Source organism: Megascapheus bottae, chromosome 6 (genome assembly GCF_031878675.1).
Source record: "Megascapheus bottae isolate mThoBot1 chromosome 6, mThoBot2.hap1, whole genome shotgun sequence".
Taxonomy (NCBI): domain Eukaryota; kingdom Metazoa; phylum Chordata; class Mammalia; order Rodentia; family Geomyidae; genus Megascapheus; species Megascapheus bottae.
Window position 1 is genome coordinate 56,829,191 of NC_143514.1, and position 21,527 is coordinate 56,850,717.

The 21,527-nt window shown below is 50.0% G+C and overlaps 1 protein-coding gene across 1 annotated transcript; it reads right to left on the reverse strand.

Annotated features, from left to right (window-relative positions):
• Positions 1-572: 572 nt before the first annotated feature.
• Positions 573-19,155, reverse strand: Tie1 (tyrosine kinase with immunoglobulin like and EGF like domains 1). The gene is made up of 23 exons (XM_090335049.1): positions 19,053-19,155; positions 14,880-15,197; positions 14,692-14,802; positions 12,834-12,989; positions 12,545-12,676; positions 12,315-12,455; positions 11,992-12,120; positions 11,047-11,192; positions 10,651-10,795; positions 9,938-10,096; positions 9,647-9,784; positions 9,159-9,455; positions 8,486-8,776; positions 8,014-8,204; positions 5,549-5,759; positions 5,280-5,390; positions 4,935-5,125; positions 3,852-3,965; positions 3,674-3,744; positions 2,282-2,322; positions 2,103-2,199; positions 1,902-2,001; positions 573-1,009 (listed from the first exon to the last, which is right to left on the reverse strand). Exons 1-23 carry the CDS (start codon positions 19,108-19,110, stop codon positions 938-940), a joined length of 3,420 nt encoding a protein of 1,139 aa, XP_090191175.1. The 5' UTR covers positions 19,111-19,155; the 3' UTR covers positions 573-937.
• Positions 19,156-21,527: the final 2,372 nt, after the last annotated feature.

Consider the following 21,527-nt stretch of genomic DNA (forward strand, 5'->3'; position numbering starts at 1 on the left):
CCTCCCAGAACATCATGAGATCCTGAGGGAGGCAAAGGAATCTGTCTGTGGCTGGCTGACATGAGAAGTAGCTTTTGCCTTCCTCTTTTTGGGTCCATCAGCCAGGAGGTAAAGTTGTTACCCAGATGGCCAAAGCTGCCTAGAGACAACAGGAAGATAAGACACTAGAGACAGGCCACAATATATCTGATACTGAGTTTTGGTTTGAGCTAAGGTTGGGCTCCAGCCAATCCTGCCATGGATAGTGTTTGCACAGAGCAAAAAAAAAAAAAAAAAAATCCAAGGTTGGCAGCTACCCAGAGATACAAAGGAAGATGTTAGTGAGGAGGTTGGAAAACAGAGAGGAAACAAGCAACAAAATTGGACCTCTGATTGGGGGGGGGGGGACTAGTGGTACCTGTATCCAGAGTCTCCAGAACATTAGATATACATCATGGAGAGGCAATTTCCCTAGAGGACCCGGGCTTCAGACAGCATGTCTGGGGACAGTGTTTCTTTTCCTGTGAAAATCCAGTTTCTTCGGTGTTTAGCTCTTCCCATCTACTGACCATCAGTAAAAGGTAGACATTGACTGGAGCTTCTCAGAGCATTTATTTTTTTCTGAGTACAAGGCAGTGAGGGAGGAGTAGTTAAACCAGACATGTTAGTGATTAAGAAGCTGAAGTAGGGGTTTAACTGAAGGGATCAGCAGAATGGGAAGCACATATATGGAGCAGCTAAGCAGGAAAGGAGTGTGGGAAGGGTAGCCATAAGAGCAGCTTGCAAAGGATGGGGAGATCCTGTTCTCCTCAGCTGCCCCCTTCCTGGGTCTTCTCTTTACCTTCCCTGCTTAAATTAAAATAATTCCTTGAGGCAGCTCAGAAGGGTCAGAAGACCCAGGTTGGAGAGCAGTTTGCTCCGGCCAGCAGAGCCAGGTTCTGGTGAGAGGCAGGAGAGTTCAGGCCTCTTCAGCTGTGGCATCGATGCCCGCGTAAGTGAAGTTCTCAAACAGCGACATGTTCACATAAGCCTAGGGACAAAGCAAAGCTTTAGTGTGAGCCATTCCCGGCCTCAAATGCCTTGACTTCCATATCCTTGGCATTGATTTGAACAGATTCAAGTTAGCCTCATGATCAAGGGTGGTCCATACAGCCCAGAGCAGTGAAGGCATCAGACCATAGCTCGGAATCTCAGATGAGATCCCTAGACACAAGTGTTACCGAGGCCTTTCTATGCACTCATCCCATCAATTATTTGCTCACCTATTTACTCATTCATTCACCTAGCCATCTAGTCTCAGGCTGTTCTTGACAACTCTCTCATTTATATGACTGACACCATGAATTCATCTCAAGATGAGTGTTTCTTAAGACGAATATGACCCTTATCACAGAAAGAAATGTTTTCATCTTTACTCATCTTGATATCTATTCTCTATATATTTATTTGATAAGTCATTTAGTCACATCGTTGGTTATTCCACTATTAATTTGCACACTTGTTCATAAAATTATTATGTTATCTACCTAACTCCACTCATTCACGTGAACCTTTCCTGTATCATTCATTCACCCATCCATCCTTGGTAAGTGGGCCATTCACACATTTTTCTCTGGCTCTGTGCCAGGCAAGGAGAACAGTCCCAGATCACAGTGTGCTGAGGGCCTCAGCAGAGGAGAACGGACGATTAGTCTGGGACTGTGAGCTAGGGGAAGGGGGGTTGACGCTGTGGTTAAACAGTGGAAGTTCTAGATATCTGTAGAAGGATCTTGTGTCTAATCCAGCAAGGCCTATAAGGGAGCTGAGCTCTGGGCCTAGTCGAGCTGTGATGACAGCTCCCGCTGAGGGAGTTTGGGTGAGCAGTGTGGTGGGGACGAGGACACAGTGGCCATGCATTCCTGTGAGCTTGCCCAGCCTCTCACCTTTCTAGCTTCCAGCATGCGGCCCAACTGCAGTGCGATCTGGGCAAAGGGAGGGCGCTCGTAGGGACGGTCCCGCCAGCATTGGCGCATCAGTTCGTACCTGCAGACAGACATTGGAAGTGAGGCTCAGGCCTCGATCATCAGGTGGGGGCCACAGGGCTCAGAATCAAGGTCACTTATCACAGAGATGAGGTGACTCACACTTCGTCATCACAGTTTCGAGGCTGCTCCATGCGGTAACCCTGGGGCAGCTTTTCATAGAGCTCAGCACAGGTCATGCCACAGTAGGGGGTACCTCCTGTGGGAGGAAAAGACTTCTTCAGTCCACGGGGACCTCATGGATAAGGTGGGGTGCTCTGGGAAACTGGATAGGGACTCACCAAGGCTTACAATCTCCCAGAGGAGGACTCCAAAGGACCAGCTGAAAGGAGAAGGATAGACTTGATTGCCTTCCAGGCCCTGAGGCCCAATAGTTCAGTCTGTATCTATCCAGGACAGGCAGCCCCTTCTAGGCCCTGTGTGTGTCAACTCTGCAATCATCTGGCCTTGACCAAATGCCATCTTTACTCCATTAATACACCTTCATAACGTTTGACCTTGGGTTCCACAGAATTACATTTTTATTGGGCACTTATGATGGTCTATACACTGTTTATTAAATACATTAACTCTCAAGCCAAGTCTACAATAAAGGCTCTATTATTACCCAGTTTAACAGATGAAGACACAGAAGCACCAAGAGATTAACTAGCTTGCCTAAGGCCACACAGCTAACAAGCAACAGAACAGCTACTCAGACCCAGTCAGTCTCAAAAACTCTTGTTCTTAACTCCATCTCACCTAGTGGAGAAGTCTATGTAGATATATATCAAGGCCAAGGCCAGGAGTTCTAGTAGAGGGAGGGAGTGTAGGTGTCTTGAGGCAGAACAGAAAGCAGGCATGTGGTAGTGAAGGGGGCAGTCAGTGTGCTGGGCAAGAACAGGGCAGGGCTGGCCAGGTGAAGGGGTGCAGGACTTGGGTGGAGCAGGAGACAAAGCTAAAAAGTCAGGCAGGTCAAACCTTAGACTGAGATGGACATTTTGGAGTCAGAGGAAGTGTGTGCCAAAATAGCCATCTGATGTGAGGAGCCCAGAAAGAGCTGAATCGTGGGCTGTTAGTGTGCTCAGGAAGACATGAGCTTGCCTTGCAGGAGAAGGCAAACACACTCCTCGAGTGTTCTCTCCAGCTACTCAAGGGACTAGCCATAGCATCCCTCTAGTCCTACACAAAATCTGAAACTGTCCCTACCTCAAAAACACCTTCCCTGATAAAACTTCCTAGCTGGGCATGGTGGCTCACACCTGTAACCCTAGCTACTCAGGAGGCTGAGATCTGAGGATCAAGGTTCAAAGCCAGCCCGGGGACAAAAGGACCTGAGACTCTTATCTCCAATTAACCTCTAGAAAACGAGAAGTGGGGCTTGGCTCAAGGGTAGGGTGGTAGTCTTGAGCTGAAGAGCTCAGGGACAATGCCCAAGTGGAGTTCAAGCCCCATGACCCACAAAATCAAAAACAAAAACAAAAACAAAAAACCCCTCACTTCCTTTCAGACGGTCCCCACCTAGTGTCTAAGGTGCTGAATTCTACCAAGGTATATCCAAGATGAATCTATGTCACACCTGGACCATACCCAACAGCCTCACTCTTACCTTAGACTACTCAATTGTGTCTATTTTATGCCTGAGTGACATTTGGGGGCCAAGGCCTCCTGCCCCTTCCTCCCCCCACACTCACACGTCACTCTTGGTGGTATAGACGCTGTAGTTCAGGGACTCGATGGCCATCCAGCGCACTGGGAGACGCCCCTGGGAGAGGACAGATCTGGGGTCAGGTGTGGAGAAAGGGTCTGTTTGAGGAATCTGAGGGAGGGGCCAGGCAGGGGCACCCAGGGGGAGGGTTGGGTGAAACTTGCCATAGTTTTCTTCACATACACCTCTTCCCCCCGAGAAAGGCCAAAGTCTGCGATCTTAGAAGCCAGGTTCTCTCCAACCAGCACATTGCGGGCAGCCAGGTCTCTGTGGATAAACTGCAGGTAAAGTCCAAAATCAGGGAAGCAAAGAATGAGGATGCCCAAGTCAGTCAGTCTGCAGTGGGATTTGTGCGTGGGCTTCCGTAGTGCCTTTAGGAACTCCTGCCTTTTCTTCCTGTCCACATAGGTCTCAGTCTTGGATCAGCTGATCTGTCTAGGAAAGGTCACTAGTTCCTTAACCCCTTCTTCCTGTGACCTGGCCTGTTGGCGATGTTCAGGTTATATCTCTCTTCCTAGGACCATAATGGCCACAACGTATTTCCTCTTCTCTCTGTGCTTCCTATCCCCTTTCTCCCACCCTCTCCCCACTAATCACAGCTCCCCTTTGACCCTTTCTGGAGAGCCCTCCCTCCTGGCCCTCCACCCTCCTCCAAGATTTTTCTCTACCAATCCCTCCCCTTCTACTGGCTTTGGCCCCTCACTTTCAAAGGCTCTCAAAATTTAACTCTACATGAGATGCCTTTCCTCAGTCTGTTTTTTTTGTCAGTCATGGGACTTGAACTCATGGCCATAGGTACTGTCCCTGAGCTCTTTTTCTCAAGGCTGACACTCTACCACTTTGAGCCACAGCTACTCTTCTGGTTTTCTAGTGTTGATTGGAGGGAAGAGTCTCATGGACTTCTCTTTCCAGGCTCACTGACTTTCCTGGGCAAACTGGCTTGGAACAGCAATCCTCAGATCTCAGCCTCCTGAATATCTAGGGTTACAGGTGTGAGCCATCCGTACCAGGCTCACTTTCCTCAATCTTAAATTCCCTTCTGGCAGCAGTCTCTTCTCTCTTTTTTTTTTCACCTTTCACTTCCCACTGGAGTTGCATCTTGGGATGATAATCCCCATTCTATTTTCTCTGGCCTAGAACCTGGAGTCATGTCCTTTTCACTGTTCCCCAGCCCTCATACTCAGTAAGAACCACTCATTTTGCCTCTTGAGGTTGATCCAGGTCCTGCGCCCCCCATACACACATACCTGCTTCTCACTCAGGTACTGCATGCCATTGGCAGCATCACTGGCAAAGCGCAGAAGCTGCCTGGAGCTAAGGGTGGAGGCTGTGCCATGTTCTCGAGCAAAAGCTGGGTCAGTCTCCAGAACTCGGCTCTTCCGTAGGAAATCTAGCAGGTTCCCATAGGGGGCATATTCGATAGCGATGTACAAGTAGCCTGAAAAGTGAGGAGAAAGGGGGTGGTGATTCAGAAACAGACCATGTGAGGAGACCCTGATGGTAAAAGATGGGGAGTGTGAAAGGTGCAGGAGAACGGAGTAACGTATGGCTGAGCAGAGGCGAAAGGGGTAGGTGATCTGTAGAGGGCTTACCTCTGTTCTCACAGGCCCCCAAGAGATTGATGATGTTAGGGTGATGCCCCAGTTTGCACAGAACTTCCAATTCTCCTGCAAAGTCCCGATGGTCATTTTCCGAGGCATACTCTGTGTAAAGAGTCCGGTGTCACTCTTGCCACAAATAACTTGGGAGAAAGGTCATGGGCTGTTGAGGGTTAGAGGCCATTGCTGGTGGAAGCAAGGTGGGCCTGGGATTTCTGGGGGACAGAGGGTCAGGCAAGGGGTCAGGTATCATGCCCAGGCACCTTTGAGCATTTTGATGGCTGCATTCATCTTGAGGCCGTCCTTCTTGATCATGGCTCGGATGACTTGCCCGAAGTTCCCCTCCCCGATGAGATCCTCAAAGGTAATATCTTCCCACTCAAGCACAGGGTAACTGAGGGGCTCTGGCTGGGGTTTTGGCCGTCGGGTTAGGGTCAAGGTCCCTGAGCTGAACTGCAGAATGGTCTCCTCTCCCTTCATGGGATGAGACAAATAGGCAGACATAAGAAACACAGGGACAGAAAGAGGCACAGGTAAACATACAAAGACAGATGGATCCAGAGTGCCTTGTCGCTCAAGCCTGGGACACAGAGACTTCAAGTGACACAGAATCAGAGGTGAGAGATCCACAGGTGGGTGGTTGGCTGAACAAGTACCCAAGATGAGAAATGCTGAAGCTACGACTCCAGAGTATGGAACTCTGGAAGGTAAAACCGGGGCAGATGGGAAATCACTAAATGCTGCTGTGCGAGCCAATAGACAGGAAAAAAAGATGATCTTTGGACAGTTAAAACAGAAAAGAAATAGAGTGAGTTGTACTAGACAGGAGTGAGCTTCCTATTGGTATGTGATCCTACAAGAAGGCCCCCCACCGTCCCCCACAGTCAGGAGAGGTGACAGCTTTGGGTGCATTATTTGAGTATCTCCTATATACTAAACCCTCAGCTACTGAGAGCCAGTGGAGGAGTTTTCATCCCCACAGTAGTAGCAGCAGAGATTTCTCTTTCTCACCCACTTGGCATCTAGCCATAGCTCTAAAGTCAGGACCTGAAGACAGTAGGACCCTAACAAAGAGGAATGTTCAATGCTTGTACAGAGTTGGAGGTCTGCCCAGGCTTGGTTGATGGCAGGATAGGGGCTAACTGAACAGGTCCAAGGAGCTGCAATATGAGAACCACAAGGAGGATCAACTTGAACCTTGTGGTGGCATGAAATAAACTGAAGCCCAGCTTGATGGGTAAAGTTGGGGATGTGGCTCACGTGGATGTATACACAACATGGCTAGGTGAGAATGCACCAGCTTGTTCTATGGCCTCACCCTATGTAGCTGCATCCATACAAATATACATATGCACACCTGTGAGGGCTCTGAGGGTGCAAAAGGACACATTCATTATATATGGATCACCCACATTGGCATGCACATGTGCACTGACATACACACACACACACACACACACACACACACACACACAAACATTCATGTCCATAGACAGCTGTATGCAGGTACATGTAACTGGGATGCATCTTAATATGTATTATGGTAGTTTGCACATTAAAGGCTGCTTTCTTACCACCTTCCCTCACTGTTTGTAACCATCCCCCCCCCCTAGTGCCCCCTGGCAGTGATGGCTTTCTGTGTGTGCTGACCTCAGAATCAGGGCCAATGTAGTCTGAACAAAGAAGCCAATTGAAACTCTGGATGGATTTTTTAAAGGCATAGCAGAGTCACTGGCCTTGGACACTGGGCTTTCTATCACAAGAGCCAGCCCTTAAGAGAGAAGAGAGTTGCTGTTTTTTTTTTTTTATTTGTTTGTTTTTAAATGCCAAAGCTTGGCTCCACATATCAAGAACTAGACCTATGGGGCCAAGGGTAGATTTCAGATCCTAAGTGACAACAGTGGGACTTGTTTAAAAGAGACAAGAGTAGTAGGATGAGGTGATATTGGGAGATGCCAGCTCTCTCCTTCACCTTACATAAGTATCTGGACAGAGAGGCAGAGGATTGAACTACAGTGTGACAGAAAACGCAGGCAGGTTAGTGGGGAATCCTGGAAGAGGAAGCTCATTCCTTTCTTCTCAGGAGTGAAGGCTGAGGCCTGGTACAATTCTAGAGGGGGCAAAGCCAGCTGTATTTGGGGCCACAGCCCTACACTGCTACCCTCTGTAGAGTATAGGCAAGCACAGGGCACTTTCTAAAGAGGGCTCTGGGATCTGGGAGAATGGAGGCTCAGATAAGAGCCTACAGTCTGAGTGTCCTATTGGCAGGAGGCCATATCAGGCACAGATATGTGAGGACAAGAGGCTGGCTCCCAAGGGGTGAGGCCTGGAAGAATAGGAGCTAGCATGGACCCAGTTGCCCCTCGAGGATATTACCATGTGATCAAGACTGGCAGCACTCCCATGGGAAAGTTAAAGAATGGGGAGGAGAATCTCAAATTAACCACATCCAAGCCTAAACTTGGCCATGGTTGCAATACAGGCAACATTGAGTTCTTTTAAACTGGCAATATTAAGTATGTCACCATTAATGCAAATGTAGGATGATCAAAAAGGGCATTTTGCACTGTTGAGTGCAATCTTACACACGTAACATTAACGCCTATGTCGATGTACTGTGTACAAGTACTTGTATATACATGGGCAGAAACAGACAGACAGACAGACAGACAGACACACACACACACACACACACACACACACAAAGGGCAGAGCCAAGGGCACTCACTGATCCTGACTGGTAGGTGAAGGTACGTCTCCGTTGTAGGCAGGTTCTACGGATGCACACCAGGGCTAAAAGAGCAGCCAGGATGGTGAGGCAGGTGGCAGAGACAGAGCCTACCACAGCCAGGATCAGCTGCTGATCCAGGCCTTCTTCAGCTGCTCGGCTCTCCTGAACTGGACCCTCGCTCTGCAGCCCTGGACACAATGAGGAAGAGATTGGGGGATACCTGCATTAAGGAATTCGAAGGCCACCACACAGAGGAAAAAGTGAAAGATCCCAGCCACTAGAACATGGGGAGATCACTTGGATGAGGAGATCCGGGACTGTCATAGGGAGCCATATGATTGTTCCAGCTAGCTCAGAGCTTGTGTCACTTGTTGGTTGGGGCCTGGGATGCTATAGCTCTAAGATAAGGGGTGAGGTGGAATTCAGTCAGCCCCAGGGCCCACAAGTCCTTTGGGCACCGCCCTCTTACCATTGCCCAGGGTGGACTCTTCTGCTGTGTTGCTCCAATCTCCAAGACCCTGCACACTGGCTCGCACGCGGAAGAGGTAGCGTGTACTGGCATTGAGGCCACGGACAATGGTACTTGTCTCCTCGGGCCTGTCCACATCTATCCACTGTGGGTCTCCTGAGCCTCCAGCCACTTGAACCTCCACAATATATTTGGATATAGGCCCAGAGAGGGCTTCTGGTCGCTGCCATGTCAGCTGGATCTCCGAGTCAGACAGAGCCTGGGCCTGGAGGTGCCGGGGCACTGGAGATCCTAGGGCGAAGGGAGTGAGAAAGCAGGGCTAGACTGGACCAGTGAGATAGCTGAGTGGTTATTCACATTCATTCCATTATGCTCCCTCCTCCATACTCCCAATCTAGCCTGGATTAATCTTTATCAATAGTATATCTCTGTTCCTCCCCAAGTCTCCCAAAGTCCCGCCACGCCCTCTCCGCACCTCCATTATTCATATAAACCATGACCTTCCCATCCCATATGCTCTGTTGACAGATTCATCCTCCTCATGTCCTATGTCCTCTCTGATACCTGAGATACTTCTTTCCATGTCCACCCAGTCTTCCAGAACCTCCTATGTCTCCCATGTCTTTGTGTTCCTGGTCCTCATCCCCAGCCCGTCACCCCATCTGGAGCATACCACTGTGGGGCAGAAGCACGTGTGCAGGGGGTGAGGCTGGGCCCAGGAGGGTGCAGTGGTACAATCGCACATCCAGCTGGTAGTGGGTGCCAGGTGTGAGTCCAGTCAGGAGGGCAGTGCGGGCCTGGGGGGACGAGACATTCTCCCGCCGCTCTTGCCCCCTTGCTCCATCCCACAGGCGCAGCAGGAAACCGTCGCCCACCAGTGGCCCGGATACCGAGGGTAAGGACCAGCTCACTCGAAGCCGGTCGGAGCCCTCCACCTGCCAGCCCTCCAGCCATGGCTGCAATGAGGGCTCTGGGGCCAGAGGTCAGGGGGTCAGAAGTGTCATATGGGTTCTTGGGGCTGGATGGGTCCCAGGGGACAGGGTAGGGCAAGCTCTAATAGGGTAGGGAGGGGCCCCTGTGATGGATCCCATATGATAACTGTGAATGGACAGGGCAGCAGCCCCTGAGGGAGATAGGGAGGGATGACTCTTGGCCTCTCACCAGGACAATCTGTGGTCATGAGGGCAGGAGGCCCCCAGGCCCCCTCTCCCCCTTCCCCTGGCCGGCTTAGCTGTACACGGACACTGTATCCTGTCTTCGGCCTCAGATTCATTAATGTGACATTCTCACTGGGGTCCACTGTGGGTAGAGTGTGCCACATACAGTCAGTCCCAGCTGCTTTCTGAGGCCACCATTGCCCACCCCTTTCTCCATGCTCCCTCTCTTTCCCTTCTCAGCTTATCCTCCCACTTCCCCCAAGCTCCATTCTTCCCCAGCACCCTCCCTACTTACCCACAATGGCAGACCAGGCCATTGTGCTGTCCTGGGGCCGGTAGTGCAGGCGGACAGAGGAGATGGGTCCATCTCCAGAGAATGAGACCAGTGGGGAGACCACAAGCTGGCGGCTCTGCTTGGCCAGGAGCCGAGGTGCTGTCAAGGGCACTGGGGGTACTGCCAGGAGATTCAGGATAAGACTCTCTGTGCTTTGGACTTTGCATATATCTATCTATTGGTTTGGATCTGAAGATCCTCTGGACTAGATGGAGGAGATCAAGTTCAACCGGTGCCAGGAGAGATTAGGACCCAAGGGTATAGTTCTCAATCCTGTACAGCTTGGGGAGCATAGGACAAATCCATAAGGTCCTAGGTATCTCAAAAGATGTTAAGTGAGAGTGTGACATGGTCAGCCATGGGGGGTGATTCAGAAATGGAACAGTGTGCTAGGGGCAGGGTTAAAAGCATGCTATGTGTGGTGGTGAGAAACACACAGTTAGGCAGGAGGCAAGGCTAGTCCTCAGCTTCTGAGCCATGGGATGTCATTTCCAGTGGGACCAAGCTAGGTTCCAGCCTTGACACTGCCCAGCTCAGATCTCTTTTCTTTGGCCGGTACTGGATGGGAACCTAGATGTCCTTGACCTTCAATGAGCATCCCCGGTCTGACCAGGGATCAGTAATGCCTACTCTGCCCACTTTCCATCCTCCATGACTCTAGGATAATTACTGACCTTTAACATTGACCTTGAATCGCCGGCTGTCTTGGCCACCAGATGTGGACACACGGCATTCCCATAACCCACTGTCTCCAAGAGCCAAGAGGGGTACCTTGAACTCAGCTGTGGTCCTGTCTGGCTCCACAATGGATTTGGTAGGCTAAGAAAGACAATGGGGAGGGGAACAGAAAATGTACGCCCATGAGTTAGATCTCATGCCTCTCTGGACTACTGGTGAGATAGGAGCCCAGAGCCATCCTCTCTGACCAGCCAGATCTCATTTGAGCCATGGCCAGGCCAGTAGGTAGAGCCTACAGAAAGTTCTGAAAGGGTTAAGAGACTGAGAAATCAATTGTAAAGTTGGTGGGAAATGGAGGTAGGGGGCAGTGGGGTAGGTGGCATTGAGCTGACCAGGAACACGGTGCCATCTGGTTTGTGTAGCTCTATGCTGCCCCGTACTGGGAAGGGGTTTCCTGCAGCTTCACAGTTGATCTGTGGCATTGTCTCTAAGTTGAACTCCAGTTCTGTGGCCATGTTGAGGATCTGGGGGATCCGGTCTGGTATGAGAGAGAGGACACTCACCCCGATGCTCCCATGAAGCAGACACCTGACCACCAAAGCACATCTTATTTTTTGCTTCCCATCTCAGTGGAGGCGTTGGAGTCAGCCTACACACGTAAGTCCAGAAACCAGCACAGGCCTGTCCAGTTGCCATAGGTCTCAGGCCCCGTATCAAATCTGCCTCAGGATCCACCTCCTACTCCTCTCCCAACCTGCTTCCTACGATCGATCTCCTTATACTCACAGACACGCCTGCCATCATTTTCACAGCCAAAACAGTTCAGGGCTTGATCCTTTCTGGTCTCTGGCCACAGACTCCTGCTTCTGTGTTCAGCCCAGTCATGAGAGGTTCTTTCTACCCACTTGGTGTCCCTTCAACCATTTTCATTCCCTCTTGTCATACTGAATGTGTAAACCCTTTGGACACACATTCGAAGGCCTTAGCGTCTACTTCACTGTCTTGGAACCCAAATCTGAGTCTCAATGCCTGGACGTTCTCCACATTCTTCTCTGGCCATTTCTCTCTTATCCTCCACATCCAATCTCAGCTCTCTGTCCTCCCAGAAGCCTTCCCTGATTCTCAACACTGCTCTGGGCTTCCTTTGTCTTTGTACTCTGGGCTGCTATCTTCCATGATGTGGGTGGCTGAATGGTGAGAATCCCTGACAGACTATTCTCTGCCCGAGGGCAATACTTGGGCAAATGATAAGGAAAGGAGTGGCAAGTCAGAGCCAGGGAGGTGTTTTGTGGAAGTTGACTTGACTTGTGGGGTCTCAGAGACCCAGATGCTCATACCTGACTTCTCACAGTGTACTCCATGCCACCCGGAGGGGCAAACACAGCCACTGAAACGGTCACAAGTGCCACCATTCTGACACTGGCACTGGAGGCGACAGTCAGCCCCAAAATGACCAGGGGCACAGGCTGGGAAGAGAGGAGATGTGGTTAGAAGGGAGGGGCCAGGGGCCAGGAGAGCACAGATGAGGCAAGTTTGCCTAACCGTCAGAATATACAGAGAACTTTAGTCAGGTAACCGTGGAGAGAGGTGGCGGCAGAGTCACAGAAGAGTCTGGGCCAGGCTAGTGGCCATGGTGATTACTAACTAGTTTAGTTCATACCTTCCTGGCACTGGCTTCCTCTCCAGCCAGATCCACAAGAACAGCCATAGGGGTCTGGGAGGCAGAAAGTGAGGCCGCGGCAGCCTGCTGTGCCTGGACATTGTTCCTGGCAGCTCTGCCCAAAACGGCCTTCTCTGCAGGCTAGAAAAAAGGGGTGTGGATTCACTCTTTGGGGGCTCCCCTGGTTAGGCGTCGTTTCTTGCCTGGATCCTCGCCGCCCTCCTTCTTACCCTGCTCACAGCGGGTACCAGTGAATCCAGGGGGACACACACATTCGCCATCATGGTCATGGCAAACACCTCCATGCAGGCAGCCTGGGCATTCCTTGGCACATCCTGGTCCCCAGCGTCTGGCCTCACAGCCTGGAGGACAGTGACTTCAGCAGCTGACTTTCACCTATCTGCCCACACAGACTGAAGACTGGGGTAGCTCTGGGGACCTCAGGGATCTTTGGGAGCCCACAAGCAGGACCCACAGGGCTGACAGCCTCCCACGCCACCCATGACCACTGCTCCTGACCCCGCACGATGAGCCGAAAGAAGGCACTGCCAAGGGGGCTAGCTTCCAGGTAGGTGGCACTGTAGATGCCACTTGATGGTGGCTGTACATTTTGGAGCTGCAGCAAGAACCTTCCATCCTGGGCTTCATGCCAGTCCAGGGTATGGAAATAGGATCCTGGGATAGAGGGTGAGGTACAAAGGAGGGGTTAAAGGACTAGGCACAGAAAGGTTAGAGGCCTTCTTCTGCCCAAATCCCATCCAGTGCCCCATGCACAATGGTCAGCTCTGGGGTTAAAGCACCATGAGATGTTAGGTCAGAAAGCTGGGGAGCAGCCTCTTCTTCATACTTGGGGAGCCACACAGTATATCACCTAAGATCTAGTCAGTCTACTTCCACTCCATATTGTAAACCAAGCCAACGTCTCCTGGCACTGACTGCCCCACCTTGACCTTGGCCTGCCGCGGCTTACTACACGGACTTTGCCGCCATCCTGAATCTTTCTAACAACCTCTACTTGCCCAGCCCATGAGATTCTCCTATAACGCTCCTTAGCACCCCTCACCTTTCAGACTCACAGAGCTTCCCACTGCTCTCAGGACAAAAATTCAACTCCTTAGTAGTTGTTTTTCTCCAACGTAGTTTCCCCCCCACCCCGACAAGCCCTCCAGCCTTATACACCATACTCTCTGTATGCTGCCTGACCCCTAACCTTCCTGAATGCCCGAATTTCTTGTTCTCTGCATGAAACACCTGGTATTTCAGACCCTCCAGCCTTTCTCTGGTCACTTAGGCCTCCTGGAATGCCTTTCCTTCTTTCTTGTTTGCCTCCTTTGTCTTCCCACTTCTGAGCACAGTGCAGATGCTTTCTATTCTAGTGTTTTCCTCCACAGGCTCTTCCTTCAGGACCCACATGATGAGCCAGGCACTTCTGCCACAGCCCCTTCTTGCATCTTCTCAGGATAGTACAGAGAACCTAGAGTACGCTGCCTTTTGCTACATCTCCTGTCCAGTTCAGGGGCTCTGGAGCTCAGGGAACAAACACTTGGGTGCAGAAAAGGGTCTTCCTTCTCAGGAGCCCATGGATGCAAGAGTCTGAAATGTGAATAGGGGTTCTGAGAGCATCTTTGGACTTATGCAGGAAAATACTGCCTTCCATTTCAGTGGGCAAAAGGCCAGACAGGGTGAAGGTGGAGGGCAGGCCTATAATTGAGACCTAGAGGTTTTGCCCAGGCCTCATAGCACTTACTGCATCCAATATCAGAGCTGGGTAGGTGTCTTGGGGGAGGTGGACTTTGGCTAGAGGTTTGTCCCTGTAAGGACTATTGCTGTCACCAGGAGGGGTGTTCCTACTGGGAGGGGGCAGATGGGCTACTAACTCGCAGGGGAGAGGCAGAGGCAGGCACTTTAGTGCTTAAGAGATAGCAGACTATCAGTTCCTTGTCCCCCACTATAGTAGGAAGGTGACATAGAGCTGGAGATGATAGGTCTCAAGGATTTTGTCCTGGACAGAAAAGGGGCCCCGAGAACCGCATGGTGGAGCTCTCGCCTGTAATCCAGTGACTCAGGAGGCTGAGGTCTAGGGACTGGGGTTCGAAGTCAGCCCAGGCAGGAAAATCCAATTTACCACCAGAAAATCATTGAGCTGAGGCTCAAAATGGTAGAGCACTATCACTTGAGCAGGAGAAGAGGTCAGGGACAACTGCCCGGTCCTGTGTTCAAGCCCCATCACCCACCAAGAAAAGAAATAGGGCCCTTGTCCAGAAAGGTAACAACCCACCAAGCTAATAGGATCAAAGCTTAAGCCACTGAAGGAGAGAAGGAGGCGCAGGGGTGTGAGAACCAGGCGTCCACCTGCCAAACCAAACGTCCTTCTCACCGTTGTTCTTCCAGATGACGTCTGTCTGCTTCTCCCTTTGCACCTGGGCAGAAAGCTCGGCGTTGTCGCCTTTGTTCACTGTGTGGGTGACCTTGTCCGGGAGCAGGTGGGCTGTGGGTGGGGGGTGAGGTCAGTCCCGGGGGGAGAGCATCCTCCCGGCCTCCCCGCCCCCGTTAGGCCACACTCACCCCCGGGGCTGTTGTGCACGTAGAGCACGCGCGTGCGCCGGGCCCCCGTGCCGCCCAGGCAGGAGAAGACGCCCACCAGGTCGGAGGGCTTGGAGAAGCCCCGCAGCGTGACCTGGTGGGAGCCGTTGCGCACCACGTGCAGGGGCTTTCCGGGCGGGAAGGTGCGCACGATGCGGTCGTCCTTCTCCAGCAGCAGGGGTGGGTCCCAGACCTCCGAGCCCCGCCCCGCTCCGGCCTCCCCCGACACACAGGTGAGGAAGAAACGCTGCGGGTCCGTGAGGCCCAAGTTGGCCAGCAGTGTCAGGTCCGCCGCTGCCTCTGCGCCAGGACAACAGTGACTCCATGGAGAGCCTCCGCCAGTCTTCCCGTCTTACATCCCCGCTCTCCAGTCCTCTGATCCCCTCTGAAGAGGGGGGGACCTCCAATCTTTTCCCTGGCACCTGCCCTCACCCCTTCCCTGCCAGGCACCTCCTGGCCTTGGGCAAATCTCCCTTTTCTCCTCTTTCTGGTGCACTGGGGTCCTGGTACAAAACCCAGGGCATACAAACCTCTGGCCCCGGCCAGATGGCTCCCCTTGGCCAGGTCCCGGGTTCCCCAGGATACCTGTGCCCCATCTCCTTTCCTCCCTGGGAGGCCCTTGAGCAGGCTCCTCCTTTAAGTACACTGCCAAGTTTGCTTCTCAGCCATTTCTAGTTGTTTCTACCAGAAGATGCCGGCTGGGACAAGCACAGAGACCACAGTGTCTCTCCATGCTCTCCATGCTCCCCCCTGGTCATCACAGAAATGGTGAGGTGCTTTTTTTTTTTTTTTTTTTTTTTTTTTTTTTTGCCAGTCCTGGGCCTTGAGCTCAGGGCCTGAGCACTGTCCTTGGACTTTCTCAAGACTAGAGCTCTACCACTTGAGCCACAGCACCATTTCTGGCTTTTTTCCTATGTAGGTAGTACATAGGAATCAAACCTGGGGTCTTCACACATGCTAGGCAAGCACTCTACCACTAGGCCAAACTCCCAGCCCATGAAATGGCGAATTTTTTTTAATTGTAATGTATAGAGGGGTTACAGTTACATTCACCAGATAGTGAGTGCATTACTTCTCACACATTGATATACCCCTTCTCATGTTTTTTCCCTATTTCCTTCCCCCACCCCTCCCAATCATCTTGTTTTCCCCCATTCCTTTTCCTATTTCAAATAATCAGACGTATATACAATATGCCAGGTAACACAGTCAGGTATAGTAACAATATGAGATTAACCAAAGGGAAATGGTGAAAATTTTTGCTATGCTGTGGTTTCAGGTAGTTATGGAGCAGAAATAAACTTAGCCCTCCGCTGCCCAGAGATACAGGGAAGGCCCAGGTGGGTATAGAAACAGGTGGGGTTCTGTTTTTGCTTACACAGAACTTACTGCTTTAGAGGAACAGACACGGACAAGGCTGTGAGCTGAAGAGGTGCTGTGTGAGGGAGCAGAGAGGAAACTGATCCCAGCCCGAGGGAGGAGGAGGAAATGGCGGGGGGGGGGGGGGGGGGGTAGTAGGTATCTTCAGAGGTATAACTTGAGAGCTTTTGAAACTCATGGAGGACACCATGGATGAGGAGAATGGGGAGGAGGGGTACAGGTGGGAAGAGAACTTTCTAGACACGGAGAGCAGCCTGGGCAACAAGGCATGGCATGAAAATCATGGTATGTGGGGAGGGGCGGTTCAGGTTTGGGCAACTGATGCACAGCCTGCAGACACCATGAAGTTAAAGGTCAGCTAGTCCATCTCAGCTTCATGACCCCACACCTTCCGGGCCTCCGCCTTCCCTATCCCTGCCTGGTAACTGTCCAATCATTTATTAATTTAAAGGCCATGTAGCTTATTATTTACTATCCTTTGAAAGCCCTCCATAAATAAACAAAGCTGGCATTTACTGGCCACCTACCAGGTACCAAAACCATTTCCACATTGCATCTTCATGACCCTATTGGATGACCGTCTTTACAAGGAATAATAATTATGATTCTACAATGTTCCTTGAGCAAGTTCTTCCACTCCTAAGGCTTTAACTGTCACCTCTGAGTCAGTACCTGAGATAATCTTTTACCCAAATTAAATTTCCACAGCATCTTCTAAACCTGCTGTGTTATCTGACTCAGGATAATAGCTGCTACCTGAGACCGTGACTAAGGAGTCCTCTTATACTTGCACTGGGAAATAATGGAAGTTTATAGGATGTCAACTATGCCCCAGACACTTTACTGATGGTCTCTCATTTTACCATGACTGTGCCAGAAGGTGGGTGTCAGTAGACCTGTTTTGCAGAATCAGAGAAGTTAAGCAACTTGCCCAAGGCCATGCAGTGACCAAGGTGTCTGAATTTAAAACCTACACCATTGAGCTTCCTGATGACTTAACCAATCACAAAATTCTGCAGGTTGTTTCCTAACCTCCTTCCTCCATCTCCCAAGCGCACCTTTGTTCATTCTTCACCTGGACTGTCCTAGCAAACACCCTCCCCGCTCCCAGCTCATCCACCAAAGTGATCCATCTGACTCACAACCACTTTATGAGCCAGGGGCTGGTGGCTGGCACCTGTAATCCTAGAGACTCAGGAGGCTGAGATCTGGAGATTACGGTTCAAAGCCAGTTAAGGCAGGCAAGCTTGTGAGATTCTTATCTCTAATTAGCCGCCAAAAAGCCAGAAGTGGAGCTATGGGTTAAGTGGTAGAGTGCTAACCTTAAGCAAAAAAAAGCTGAGGCCTCGAGCTTAAGCTCCGTGATAAACACCACCTTGTGACTTCTGTCTATAACCTTCCATGGGTGTCCATTGCTCTCGGGAGATATGCATGCTCCTGAGCCCTTACGTTCACACTGTCTCTCTGGCTACTTTCCTTGCAGGAATCTTTTTTCCTATGTGCTTCAAAGCCTCTGAGATGCGCAATTATTATTTTGGCCCCCACTCTCTCTTTTTTTTTTTTTTTACTATTTATTATTGGGGTGATGTACAGAGGGGTTATAGTTACATAAGTTAGGTAAAGAGTACTTTTTGGAGACAATATCAGTCCTTCTCTTGCGCTCTCTCTCTCTGTTTTTCCCTCCCATCTTCACCTATAAGTTGTATAGTTCATTTTCAAGTGTCTAGTGAATACCATTGCTGTATGTTTGCACCCATTTCATGCCTCCTTCCGTTACACTCCCAGAGACATATAAACAAACACACAGAACAAAAAGAAAAGGAAAACAGCCAGAAAAAGAAAAAGACTCTGATTTTCTGGAGTTCATTTCAATAAATATTATTTTGTATGATCATAGATGCACATAGGCATTATTACTTTCTGTTCTTCTCCAAAGAGTATCCACCTTTGGTCTCACTGTGTGAATGCCTAGAGACCTGTATAATTTATTATGTCCCAGCATTTTAGATCAAGCTTTCACATGTTCCCCTCTCTTAATGAAATCTTTCCAGCCTCCATTTTTTTTGCCTCCTCCCCTCCCCCTGCCCATCTGCTCTTATCTGTCTCAGTTTAGCCTTCATCCTTTGGCCCGAGTTCCCCACTAGATGACAAACCACTCAAAGGCAGCCTTCTGTGTTTTTCTCCAGTCACTTGTTCAGAAAGCTTTGTCAAGAGTCAGGTGCTGTACTGAGCACACAGAATACAGTATATGCATTAAACTCTGTAACCAAGATCAGCATCATTGCAGATCTAGAGATTGTGGTCTCTCTGCTAATGGAATATTATTGGTGCTCGATAAATGGGCCCAACACACTGACCCTCTAAGTATGCACTGAAAACATCACAGGGCCATTGACTAGTCCCACTGACCCCAAGATTCAGCATTCAGTGGCTGTCCACACCCCTGCCCTAGGACCAGGCTGCGGTGATTTATAGCACCTGATCTTACTTTGGGGCTGATCTAAAATGTATCACCTCAACCATTTGTAAACATATTGTTCAGTGTTAGAAAATACATTCATAACGTTGTGCAAACACTATTATCCATCTCCTTAATTCTTTTCATCTTGTCAAACAAACTCTACCCGTTAAACAATAACTTCATACTTCTCCTCCCCAGCTCATGGCATCTACTAGGCTCTCTTTCTCCATATGATGGGGTTTCTTGGGGGAAAATAAAGGCCTTGGGGTCTGGAAATAAGGTGGAGGGGGTGGAGGGTGGGTGAGAAAACTTACCAACATGAGAGGCCAAGAAGAGAATGGGAAACAGGAAAAGGGAGCCCAGCCAGACCATACTCTGGAAACTGACCCAGGCCAGCCAGGACCAACTAGGCCTGGGCTCAGTTGCTGTGGTCTGAGTGCCTGGCCTGTGCCGATCAGTGTACCCTGGTGCTGGGAGGAAAAGGAAATGAGGTAGCTTAGGTGGGAGGGGTGGTGGGACAGGGGTGGGGAAGATTTGTCTTGCTTCCCACTCTTTAGGACCCCCAGTCCAACTCACACAGGGCTAAGGATGGGTGTGGCCTAGAAGGCTCTAAAAGGCACCTAAAAGGTGGGGGTCTGGAAAAGGTATGGCAAAGACAGACCTAGCCATGGTTGGGCAGATTTTTCCTATCCCCTTTTCTCCCTTTAGCCAGCAGTCTTGCTGGCACACAGAAGGCAGGAAAGGGAGGAAGCCAGTAGCTTCCGCCTATTGAGGAGGCTTGGAGGCAGGACATTGTCCTATGACCCCCTCCTCCCAGCACAGATACACAATGCAGCCCACGTGACTTTCATGGCCATCCAGGATACTGGCAGCATTGCATGGGATTTTAAAGAGCAGCTCATATGCAACCTGAGGATTTGTTTTAATATTTAAAAAAATATCTTTAACTAGTTGTGCAAAGGCATTGCCACTCAATAAAGGGGTTTATGACTACACCACATCTTGGGCAGCCCTTCATCAGTCTCCAGAGCCCTTCCAACTCCAGCCCTCCCATGGATCTTTCGAGTCGGGAATTACACACTCAAAGGAACACAAGGCACACAGGGAGCCTTCCCGTTTGTCTTGCAAACTTCTCTTATTTGATGTTTGTTTATTTCTCTTTCCTTTTTTTCTTTTTCTCTTTTTGGCCAGTCCTGGGGTTTGAACTCAGGACCTAGGCACTGTCCTTGGACACTTTCTGCTCAAGACTGGTGCCACTTGAGCCACAACACCACTTCTGGCTTTTTCTGTATGTATGGTACTAAGGAATTGAACCCAGGGCTTTGTACATGCTAGGCAAACACTCTACCACTAAGCCATGCTTCCAGACCTTTTTCTGTTTCTTTTTTGCCAGTCCTGGGGCTTGAACGCAGAGCCTTGGCACTGTCCTTGAGCTTTTTCAAGGGTAGCACTCTACCACTTGAACCAAAGCACCACTTCTGGCTTTTTTGTGTGTATGTGGTACCAAGGAATCAAACCAGGGCTTCATGCATGCTAAGCAAACAGTCTTCCACTAGGCCATGCTCCTAGCTTTCTTATTTTATGTATGGAACACTTGGGCCTTGGCATGTCAGTGCTGATTATTCCACAAGGATACACATTGAGCAGACTCGGGGGAACATACAAGCAGTGAGTTGTGATGTAGATGGCCCTTGGCTTAGGCTGCTAACAAGGCTCTAGCCCATTGTTTGCTGTGATTAATTTTGCAGCAAATCCATGACAATTCCTCTGGATACTAAGACAGCAGATGTCTGCCAAGGAGATGTATCCACTGTGTGTGTGTGTGTGTGTGTGTGTGTGTGTGTGTGTGTGTGTTAGTACTTATAGCTTAAAACTTTGGGTTTCTCACCTGACTTTTTTTTTCCCCTTCTTTTTTTGGTGCGGGGGCTCGGGGAGTGCAATCTTGGGGCTTGAACCTAGGGCCTGGGCATTATCTCTGAGCTGCTTTTGCTTAAAACTAACACTCTACTACTTGAGCCACAGCACCATTTCAGGGTTTTGTTGTTGTTGTTTTTTTTCTCCAAGTAGCTTACTGGATATAAGAACCTCACAGATTTTCCTGCTCAGGCTGACTTCAAACTGTGATCCTCAGATCTCAGCCTCCTGAGTAGCTAGGATTATAGGTGTGAGCCACCAGCATCTGGCTCACTTAGTTTTGTTTTGTTTTTTCCTTTTTTTGGCCAGTCCTGGGCTTGAGCTCAGGGCCTGAGCACTGTCCTTGGGTTTTCTCAAGGCTAGAGCTCTACCACTTGAGCCTCAGTACCACTTCTGGTACCGGGGAATTGAACCCGGGTCTTCGTGCATGCTAGGCAAACACTTTAACCACTAAGCCAAACTCCCAGCCTCACTTAGATTTTTTTTGTTTTTGTTTTTTGCTTGAGGCTGGTGCTCTACTACTTGGACCACAACTCCAGTTTGGCTTTGTTTTTGCTGGTTAATTGTAGATAAGAATCTCATGGACTTTTCTGCCCAGGCTGGCTTCGACCTACAGTTCTCAGATTTTTAGCCTCCTGAGTATCTGTGATTATATGGGTGAGTCACTATTGCCTGGCCTGAGATGCCTCCACTCTAAAAAGACCGTCCATACCTGGAAATAGCCCAGCCTTCAAACCCTATGGCTCTGACCTCTTCTTCATTTTCCAGATCCATTTTTTTTTAGCACATTGAAGCCCCTACTCATCTCTAGCTTCCAGTGGTCTCAGAGCAGAGCAATATGTGTATAGTGTGAATGTTGTACTGCAGAGAGGCAA